Source organism: Macrobrachium nipponense, chromosome 27 (assembly GCF_015104395.2).
Source record: "Macrobrachium nipponense isolate FS-2020 chromosome 27, ASM1510439v2, whole genome shotgun sequence".
NCBI lineage: Eukaryota > Metazoa > Arthropoda > Malacostraca > Decapoda > Palaemonidae > Macrobrachium > Macrobrachium nipponense.
The window spans coordinates 35,624,618-35,635,811 of record NC_087216.1 but is presented as its reverse complement, the minus strand read 5'-3'; the positions used below and the strand labels follow the sequence as shown (position 1 = coordinate 35,635,811).

At 35.7% G+C, this 11,194-nt stretch overlaps 1 protein-coding gene across 7 annotated transcripts in view; it reads left to right on the top strand.

Annotated features, from left to right (window-relative positions):
• Nucleotides 1-11,194, top strand: part of LOC135201018 (uncharacterized) — a 115,342-nt gene that overhangs the window by 59,658 nt on the left and 44,490 nt on the right. For 6 of the 7 annotated variants that reach the window (XM_064229849.1, XM_064229841.1, XM_064229842.1 and 3 more), the window contains 2 exons: nt 413-547; nt 1,033-1,197. In XM_064229849.1, the coding sequence (XP_064085919.1) occupies nt 413-547; nt 1,033-1,197 (300 nt within the window). The remainder of the gene's footprint in view (nt 1-412; nt 548-1,032; nt 1,198-11,194) is intronic. The other variant, XM_064229847.1, reaches the window with a different exon arrangement.

The following is an 11,194-nucleotide window of genomic DNA, read 5'->3' as shown; positions in this document are numbered from 1 at the left end:
AAATTACAATGGAACTAAGGTTTGCCATAAGCATTTTAGAATCTTACATGTTTTTGAGGATTCAGGCCATTTAGAGGATATTTTACTCTCTTGGAAAGTAATCTAAGCCTTATTTTGTGATCTAATATTGGCTTTCTTTCTTTTTCTGCCTGTCAGTTTGTCATCTCCCTGTAATTACTTTTAGCCCTATGCATAGTTTTTTTTATAAAAAGTAACGCAAGTATTTTATGATACAAACTGCTGATCATTTTGGTCATTTTATCATAACTACAATAGTTTTTCATTGCCAAAATCTTTTTGAACTTCAAGTTTGGCCTTCTTCTACAGTAGTTCACTAACGACAGCTGAAGCACCAGCTGCACAGTTAAGGCTTTTCCTCAGATTTTCTTATGGGCCACTTTTTTTTCTTAAGCTCGGAGAGGACCTGGCGACCCCTGTGAGGATGAATGTTCCTCTGATACCCATACGATCTGCGACAACAGCACCAAAACCTGCAAATGCGACCAAAACTTCCCCGTAGCTATAGATCACCTTTACTGCCTCCAACGTGAGTTCTCCTTGTCTTTTGTGTGGCTAAAAAAGCATAAGTGTGTCATTGGAAAGTAGCATAAGGGGTACTTCTCGTGTTTTGGGAAAATAGTCTGCTTTTTCACCGTACATCTTTCAGTTTTCTCTGTCACTGGGAAGTTTTCACGTACTGTAAGTGTCACTTCTTTGCAACATGAGTCTTTTTGGAAGTTGTAGCCAATTTGGAAATACTTCACAAACTAAGGTGTGACAGAACCCTTGTTATTCCAAACAGTGAGAATAATGTTGTCATACAAAGGGTTACACAACAATCATTCAGATTACTGAAGAAAGAATTGGCTGTATACAGTAACATCTAGTGTTAGAAAATAATTCTTCTGACAATGCTGTTACAGTTATGCTCATGTACAAATAACTTTCAAGGCCTGCTTCACATATCCCTGAACCCCATCTGTCATCGCTACTTTCTGCCTTCGTGGTCTCATGTACATTTCTCGTTTGCAGCTGTTTTGTTGGGAAAGCCATGTCTTCATCAAAAACAATGCCAGTTCATCGACAGGCATTCCATCTGCCAAAAATACACTATCAACTACACAGAATGTATATGCAGGGAAGAATATGAGATTAAAACCCTAGAAGGCTTAGCCATTCCTACATTATGTTTACCAAGTAAGTCGAAACTTCTTCTTTTTTTTACTATTGAGTCTCATCTTCATTAACAAAAAATGATTAACGCAACTGCTCCTCAACGTTGGGGCTAACAGTTCACCATTCATATAAGGTGCTGATGATTCATGCTTTATTGCCCTTTTTTAATGTGTTAGCAAGAGTTTCCATGTCATCATGACGATACCAATAGATACTGAATCATCCCAAAAATACATGAAGATAAGGCAAGATAAAAGCAGGGGATATGATACCACTGATGATGCTGTGAGTCGGACTTGGCTAGCCACACAGCTGTTACAATGGCATCTGTGCCCCTCATCAGTCATGTTTTAGGAACATCAACGTTGCATAACTTAAACTCAAGCAGGGATCATTTCCATTTACTCGATTGGTTTTATGTATGTTACATATTACTAGTGTTTAAGATTGCAGATGGCTTGATATAGCGCTACTGTATTACCATTCTTGTCTAATGTGAAAACTTTATTGTTTATTTTCTGTCAAACATTGGATGTAGTTAAAGGTTTGCATTCTTCCCTTTTGTACTTATGAAGAAGTTTAATATCTCGAGAAGCAGTACCTCACTGACAGATGATATCCCCATTTTTCCGCCATTTTAGTCTTGCTTTTGTGAAATAGTACCATATCGGATTTTGTAAAATATAATTGTTTCAACTGTCAGATTGGGGTATGTCCTTTACTTGTGTTGCTCTAGCTGAAACCAATAAAAAGACCCCATTTGAATTTGCATATATCAGCCATTGTAGGAAAAGATTCAGAGAGAAATGTGGTGTATGACTACTCGGCAACCCTGGCGCAGAAAACTGACACAAAAGATTGCTCTTTATTTGTTTATATCGAATCATATATCATTGTATTCTGCTACAGCATGTCCATTGGGCAGGGTTTTTTTCGTACAATAATAAACGAAAAATCTCAATTAAATTTTAAGTTTTACTTCACAGCTGTACAACATAAATAAGAAATTTACACATGTGTTCAGTATCTTCATGGAAATTGTAATTAATTTTTGAGAACTCCGTCTGTAGCTTCAGTTACTGGAAACAAAGGCTCAGGGATTTCTTTCCTTGCGATGTCAATCATGTTTCTTCCATAGACCTGTAGACTTAATTGTAAACTGAAGAGCCACTCATGAGGACTGCTTTTTTTTCCTTTTTGTACAAGATTAATCTGATACTGAATACAAAGATTTTACAAAGTTTCTGAGCTAGCGGTGATTATTCTTAAGAAAAGATTTCTGTATCTTTATAGATCTTCGTAATGTCTGACCACGATGACAGGATTAGGTGGTAGGTAGAAGTAGTGGTTTAACATAGTCTTTCCAAGACTAATAAAACTAAACATATTGATTAATTTTGAATTTTATGATGTTGCTCATTATAATTTTGAATTCTGGAAACCATCGGAAGGTCAGGTATGAGCAGCTACCCAAAGACTGTATTTTCGCAATAACGGCTTTGATTGGCAAGTGATTCTGTGTTATCTGTTTGGTAGGTGAGTTTAGGACAGAACTAGAATTAGATATTCTCATAGTAGAATGATTGGATGACGAAGAAGCAGACTCCCCTATCTATCCAATGCAACTCTTTAGAATGAGAAATTAGATCACGGGAAGAGTTTTACCTATTCTAGGCTTTGCTTGTTCCGTATTTACCTTAGAAAGGAGAATATTTAAATTACAGCTGCTCGGTCTTAACTGTGCTAAAGGTGTACAGAATAGATCCTCAGAATTGTTCTATGGGAGTTGGAGGTGATTCAACAATTTGGTGTGCGAAAACTCCAATATTTAGGCATTTAAAATCTTCAGTTGCTCTTAACAAGCCCATTAGTCATTGATCCCTAAACACATTCACACTGTCCCGAGGCAGGCTAGGCTGAAGTCTTCAAGATTTAAAACATCAGAGAGGTATGGATGACTGGCCATGCATGCACACCTGTGAACCATTGTTTGAAAGGAGAAATCTAGCTGATTCCATCATTTGCCTTATGACAATAAAAATCATTGAGAGTCTCCCCAGACTTACTAGGTCGTAAGTTCTAGCTGTTTCTCACTTTGCCTGCAGTCTCTGTTGTTCGGGTGCTACTGATGGTTGCTTCATGTAGGCTTTACCCAGCTTCTGCACTGCTGGCTGCTTCTGCTGTTGCTGACATGTCTGCAAATCCATTGTTCTAGTATTGTGTACTGTTTTACTACTGGTTCCTTTTGCCTGCTGCTGATGTGTAGTGTAGCAGGTTCACACACGTGTCTCCTGATACACAAAGATCAGCTGCTAGACAAAGGGGACTTCCTAATGTACTCACTACCTCCTTTGTTCTACAGTACCGAGATCATGCCCATAACCTCACTATTTTTCTTTAGATGACAGAGGAACTGCATTAATTTAAACTTACTGCTGAGTAATTGGTATTTATTGCTGTATATCTCAGTGAAAAAGTTTATTACTCTTGAATAAAAGAATAAAAAACTTACTCATTTTCACTCATTTTCTTAAATATGTACACAAAATTTATTTACAAGGAAAGGAGACATAGGCATGATTGTACAGGACTGTGTGAAAACATATGATTGTACAAGATTAAGTGAAAACATCAATATTAGAACTCTAGGTTCACTTGAGTACAAAGTAAAATTTCACTGTTATCGGCAATCAGATATTGATTACCAGTCTCAGTATTAAAATTACAATGGGTTGTTTGAGGCAAGCCCCAATCAAGGCTTCTCTGGTGAAGTGCTGCATTTATTTTTTGTTGAATTACTTCTATGGGAGTTTTATTAATGCTAGATAGTTGTAAGGAATTTAGAACAAGAGGACATTAAAATAAAAATGCTAGGAATGAAGTCTTGAAAGAGACATATACAGAAGAGTGTTTGAATTTCACCTTCGCCTGAATTTGAGCATCAGTTCTAGTAGGTTGTCTAAATGTGAAAATAAAAGGAGGGAAAAAGTGAAATGTCACACTGACATTTGGCCGAAGTGGGCTTTCTCTTGCTGTTAAATTTGCTGCACTACTAATTGTCTCTGCTGTAACTGCTGTGCATGATTGTTCAACTGCTCTGGTATGACTACTACTGTCAACTTTTTACCACACTAATGGTTGCACCAGTGAGGTTTCCTCTACTACTGTGCCTACTGGATTGCTTCTGCTGTTATTACCATTTTATCGAGCACTCCTACTATCCTGGGGCCAAAGATTCCAACTCATAGTTAAACATCTGCTGCACTGATACTACACTTCTTTAACCATGCTGTCCCCCAGTGTATTACTTGTTGTGTGAAGGATGCCCACTGCATCAACATAGAAGTTCTTATTCTTGGTTTTAGTGGTTGGTGTTTCAGCCTTATCTGTCACACAAATGAGGACTGGTGCTGCTTCTACTACACATGTCTACCTTCGAAATGTTGCTTCATTAGTTGATGTCAATGCTCTCTCCTGCTCCTGCTACATCAGTCACTGTGAACATTCCAGGTATTAAGTATCTGCCAGGTACTGTTCCTGTGGTCTTCTCTATTCTATACATTGCTTCGGTGTAGACTCGACAGTACTCCGTTGCTTAAACCTGCTGGCTTCTCAATTAATGTCTTGAGAAACTGGGACCCAGGTGTTTCATTATACCTTATGGCTGTTCCCCTGACACTAAACTGGCTTGTTTAGGTTTTAGTTCTGTAAAATTAAGAATGTTTACTTTACTTATGCTCATAAAGGTATTGATCAGAATCATATTGTTCCTTTATGTGTGTCGTAAAGTGCTGATTTCATAGGTACTAAGTTGTCAACTCTATTTCTAAGTTAACTAGATAAGGATTTCTTTTTTTGCATATTCTGTAGAATTGGAAATGTTACACTATTAGTTAATGAGGATTATGAGCCTTCTTTGTTAATCACTGCCTATTTATTAGCATTACTACTGAATTCTTTAATAACAGTTTGCAGTTGAACAGTTGATTGTCACTATATCGACAGCAGAAGTGGGTCTCTGGTTTTCATCAGGGTAATTTCTTGGCACTTTACTATTTAGATTATATATTCACATGTTTTTTGGCCTTGAAAACAAGTAGCAAATGACCTGGGTACGTCTTTCCAAATAACTGTTTACAGGTGCTTATGTACAGACTCATGTGCAGACCAACACTTGTAGCTCTCCAGCTTCTCTCCTCTAAAAGACTACAGAACGGTCGGTCTTGGGACATTGTGACTGCAATTTTGGCTGAATATGATCGATGGGTATACACTAGAAATTTTCTCATTGCTTAAAAACTAAATGTTCTCCAATTGGTAACTCCTGTTAATTAGATCTCAATAATGCTGGGAGATGAAATATTTCACGGACATACTTCCACAGATACTAGTCGAGTTTTGTATCTCATATCTTTATGTTGATGCTTCTAATGGTTATTGGAGATGTAAAAATCTGTTGGTAAGTAATTTCAAAAATGAAATCATTGAAATATCTGAAGAATGGGTAAAATTGCTTCCCAGAATAAAAAATAAAATCTCATTGTAACAAAATTTTTAAGTAAACAAAATTAGTCTTTTGCATAGATTAAGTATGTACTAGGTAGACTGATGTAAAGTATTTAGGCCTTTTTTATTCTTGAACTGTTAAAGGTTACTTCCATTTCTGTCTATCAGTGAATGGTAGATATGTTCGTAACTCCATCACTAAAATGAAAAAAAAGAAGCCCTGCCACAGAGAACAAACCAGAATCATGAACACCTTTGTGACCAGCTGCATAAAAGTACGTTACCAACCCCTACGACCTTTGTGGGGTGAAGTTTCTGTGAAAGCTGAATCCTAACTGCCCAGAGTGGGTGTTATCCTGAAAGCTCAAAGCTAACTCGTCTTACCTGTGGACGTTCAACGTTCGTCACAAATGCTGGGGGGGAAGGGGATTAAAAAAACCTTTGATTTTGGTGATTTTTCTTTCAAATTGTTGCAAAGCGCTTATAATTTTATATATAGAATGATTAGTTTAACCTCCTTGAAAGTTACATGTGGCGAGTGCTCAATCAGAGGTAGGTCAAATCTGATACCAAAAATTATTTTAGCACATCGCAGAATTGCAGCCAAGAAAAGTTTTCTGTGAAACCTCATCCATCTCCTCCATCAACTTGTTTTATCAAAGCATTTTATTGTTGGTTTGTTGACTTTGCTTAAGGCTTCATTGTCTTTTCTTTGTTCATGTCCTGTTTGCATCAAGTCTTTTCTTCATCATATTTCTCCAGTTAAGTTTTGGTAAGCATCTGTAGACCATTAAACCATTTTTGAACAGTCTCAGCATCCTTTTAAGCTAGTTTATTTGTATAGTACTTTGCTGTGCTTCTGTCTTTCCTAATATTACATTTTCATATGTGTACATTTTCGTGCTTGCCATCCTATCTCTGTTCTTGTATAACCAGCTAATTATGAATGTTCTGGAACATAACTGCTAATTTTTTATAAGGAGAGCTCATTTAGCGTTTGACCTCTCTGCCACTCATATAATAGACTAGTCAGATTGCTCCAAAGATATTTCCATGCTTTTGTAAGTTAACATTCTTCATCCATTCGGTAGAACTCGTGGTATTTTTTAACATGTGGAGTGCCGCCTTTTTTTTACCTGCTGACATGAAACCAAATATGATCTATAGATTCACTGGGAATTCACAGTTTTGATTTAGATAAGAGTATCAGCAGTTTCTTGTCCTATTGCATTACAGCTAGTTGTCATAGTAAAGCTTTCATTCCCACGGCTTTGTATTTTTTATATTTTTTTTTAGTTCTGCCTTTCAAATAATATGAGACCCCAATGGATCAGTGCATGTTACTGCGGATAGTTGGACGCTGAAATGGTGGTTTGGTCATTATGCTTTAAGTGTTAGTTCTTGGTGTTTTCTTGTTGTCTTGAGGAAATTGTCCAGAAGTCAGCGAACAATGTAAGTTTGTTGGTTAAAATCACATATCCTCATGTGCATTTTTTTTTACTTACATTTTTTTTTCTTGTCTTTAGCAAGTGCGGTACTTCAGTTACTTTTTTAGAACTGTCACTTTTTGTTTTTATCTTTGAACTGGACAAAGGCTGGTGTCCCAGTCTGATATTAATGGTTGCCATGGTTATAGATAGAATATTTACGCTTTAATTTTGATCACATTCTGAGTGGCTCTCATTCTATTCCAGCTTTAGCCATCAAAATGATGGCTATTTGGAAGAAATCTTATACAGATAATGTTATGTTATCCACATGTCGGCAGCTGTTGTTCTCCCAAACCCGTAACTTCTTAGAGCAATATCTACCAAACATAAAAACAAATAGTTTTATTAAAGTCATTTATTTCTTATATTTGGCCAATAGGTACCTTCGTTTGCCAAAGCATTATAAAGCACACTTGTCTTTCCCCAAGTTCAGTTTTTTACTTGTCAACCATAAACAGGGTGGCATATCTGCCTTCCCTTTGTTACTTTTTATTTTTTATTTTTTACATTCTTTTGTGTCTTGAAGTTTCATTGCTTTGAACTTTTATTCTGTGCAGTTTTACACTTTCATATAAAATGGGCCTTTAGCACCTGTCTTTCCAGGTGAGTAATTTCACTCCATTATTGCAAGGCAGCTAAAAACTCTCAGGACAATTTTAAGTCTGCTCAAGTCCAAGGAGAAATATTACAATTTGCATTGGTCTTGGCAAAATAATAGTAAGGAAATTGCTCTAAATAAATCAAGCAAGAAAATGCCCCTTTGCTACTTTATTTCGTAAGAGGAACATTTAGCATTTTCGTTCTTGCTGAGTTTTTCTGTATTTCATAGCTTGAAATATTTGGGTTGAAAACTAGTAGCACCTGAAAAACTTGGATCAGGTATGTGTCTATTTTGTTTAGAGGAATCTACACATTTTAATGTTTAAAAAGAAATTTACAGTAGTTTTTGTTGATTTGAAATTTTAAAATGATAAGTATTAATATCTAAGGAGCCAGTATGAGGAACCCTTTCATCTCTCATACCCTGATTAACTTGATTGTTTGGATTATCACTGCCTCTCAAAACTTGTCACATGCCTCTTTCTTTACTCAGTGAATGGAGTTAGGACAACGTCTACCTCACTAACCGACAGAAATAGAATATGTTATCTAAAATGTATCTCTCAGAATACAAGGTACCCTTTCTTGTCTCTAAAATGGACGAATATTTCGTTGGTAGATGTAGGAAACATTGGGACATTAAATGTCGTGGTACTAATATACCAGTATGCAGAATCTCACATTTCTGCTTATGAATGCCTGGTAAATATAAAAATTTGAAGAAATCAGTCGTCATTCGCTGATTGTTTATCGAATTCTCCTTTATGTATATTTAATGTTTAAAACTATAATTACATTTTTTTTAGAAAATTTCTTTCATGTATTGTTACCGTGTGTCAATGAACCGATTTGAATTTATTCATACATTTTAGTGAAACGTTCCTCTGTGTTTTAAAGAATGTTATTTTCCCTTCCAACAGAATTGCTATATACTTCTAAATCTCTTATTTTCATCATGGTGAAGACTTTAGGTCCAAATTTAGTTACTGTTTCTCGTTTGTGTGAAGATGTTTATTTCTCTGACTTGTATTATGAATGATCCATTTCATTTACTTATAAATCACCAATGGTTTTTCCAGTCTCATTCTGAGTGTATAATTCAGTCACTTCTATTCTCAATGGTTTATTCAGTCACTTTATTATTATACTGGATTTTTTAAGTCACACAGTATCAGTGGTTTGTTTCAGTCAATATATATTGTTAATTGTTTATTCATTTTATTTTATCGGTGGTTTGTTTCAGTCACAATATCAGTGTGTAGAGATCACCTATACCCTGTAGAAGTCACCAATATCCAATATCACAACACACAACCACATCCTTACACCTGTCTCTGTAGCAATACATATTGCATCAGTTCTGTTAGCAAAGGCTATGACACTGTCCTGTGAACTGACAGTCTTATGAAACGTGTGTGATGATTAGGACCAGTCACTGACTTGATATTGACTAACTGGTGAGGTTCTTGTTATAAATTAGTTCTGTTACTGTAAGCTGTTGGGCTTTCTGAGTTATTCAGACTTGCATACTAAGACTGCCAGCCATGAAAACGATCAGCCATTGCCTTCAGAACTTAAACATTGTGTATATGGTTAGACTTGGCGTTATGAAGATTCTGTGGAAAGGACTTCCAAAGTGAGTTATTCCCAATTTTTTTTTTTTTACATGTAAATTATTGTCTGCTGGTAGAAGTCCTTTCTGTAGAATCCTTCTTAGATTGCTTATCTACCTTTTATGACAATTTTTTTTTTTGGCAGTATATTTGTTATTTATTGGTGTTTTTCTCTGGTAAAAGTCTCAAACTTTTGCATCAAATAATTTGTTATAACTACAATATTTTGCTCAGAGGCTTGAATAATGGAACAGTTTACTTGTTATCAGTTTCACCGAAAAGTTATTGCTGTTTATAACCTGAAACCGAAGTGAACAAGACAGACTTTTAAGTTTGCTATCGAAACTCAAGTAGTGGTCCACTGTATTCTTGCCAAAACGATTAACTTAAAATTCATAGGAGATTTTTTGACTTTCAATTCAGTTAATGTGAACAGTTATCTTTTTGCCTGTGACCAGAGAAATGCAACAGAAAGTATCGACCAGTACAGTACATAAGCTTGATCATGATCAATTAGGCTCAAGTCAGTACTATTACTGAGAGCTGTTGTTGATTCCAAAGCCTGCAGAAGTGTGTGTCTGATATATATCAACAAGATTCATTTAAAAGATCAGGTGATGTTATTACCATATAGTAAAAAAGGCCAAAATCAGACTTATCAAATGTTCTAAATAGTTCCAATGGTACTACATACCGATCGTGATAAATAAATAATATGTACTCGGCTTTCAAATCTATGAGCTGGAAAGTGTGTCATGTGTGATGTAAAAGAAAGCATTAGAGAAAATTTAATCTAAAAAGAATCGTAGACTACTGAACCCCCTCAGTTAATGATAAACTGTTGCAGCCACTCATGAGACAACCAGGGCTGTAAATAGATGTGTTTTTATCAGTGTGCTTCTCTGGCAGCTCTGTTAAGGGAAAAATATTTGTGAATGTTCTGCATGATAACTCTCTTACTGTTGGAAAAAGGACATTTAATATACTATAAAATGATACAACCCACAAACTAAGAGTCATTTTGGTTTCCCAATTGGCCTGAGAAATATTATTGACCAATGTTTACTTATCCTTCTTAATTCACGCAAAACATTTCTTTCTGTACCTTGTTCAGTAATACTGTCCCTTTTCAGTATTCTGATCTGTCATCGTCATATGCACCTCTTGAACATGTTCATGCACCCAACCCACTAAAATAATTGTCCACATCCAAAAAACTTTAAAATGTTAGGAATAAGGCTTGACATCCAACAAAACTTCAGTCTGTTAATCCAACCTACGAAAATGTGACATAAAAAATTCCAGTGACTGAGTACCATTAGAAGTTGGGGTATCTCGATGTAGACAAACTCAGCATACTATAGTCAGGAACATAACGGGATACCTACCTGTTCACAGTTGTCATCATAGCATCTTGGAGCGACCAGAATCTTGACAAGTATTTTTCCCCAATGAGTAATGCCTTGGTCTATAAGTTTGTGACGTCACACACTGGTCCAGCTTCAAGACAAACAGGGACCCACCTCAATTGCTTATATAGTACATTTTGTATTAGAAGAATTTATAAATTTTATTCTTGTATAGCTCCTTGATATATCAAACTCGAATTGCTGTAGTTATCTTTAAGGACAGAACTTATAAATTTTTCATGAATGAGTAGAAAATCCCTTCAGACACACTTACCAGGAGGGAAAGTTTCCAAGATTTTTTTAATACCTTGTCAGAATATCAGGAAACTCTGATTCCTAAGGAAATTGCTTTTCTGTACTGCCTTTTATTATTATTATTATTATTATTATTATTATTATT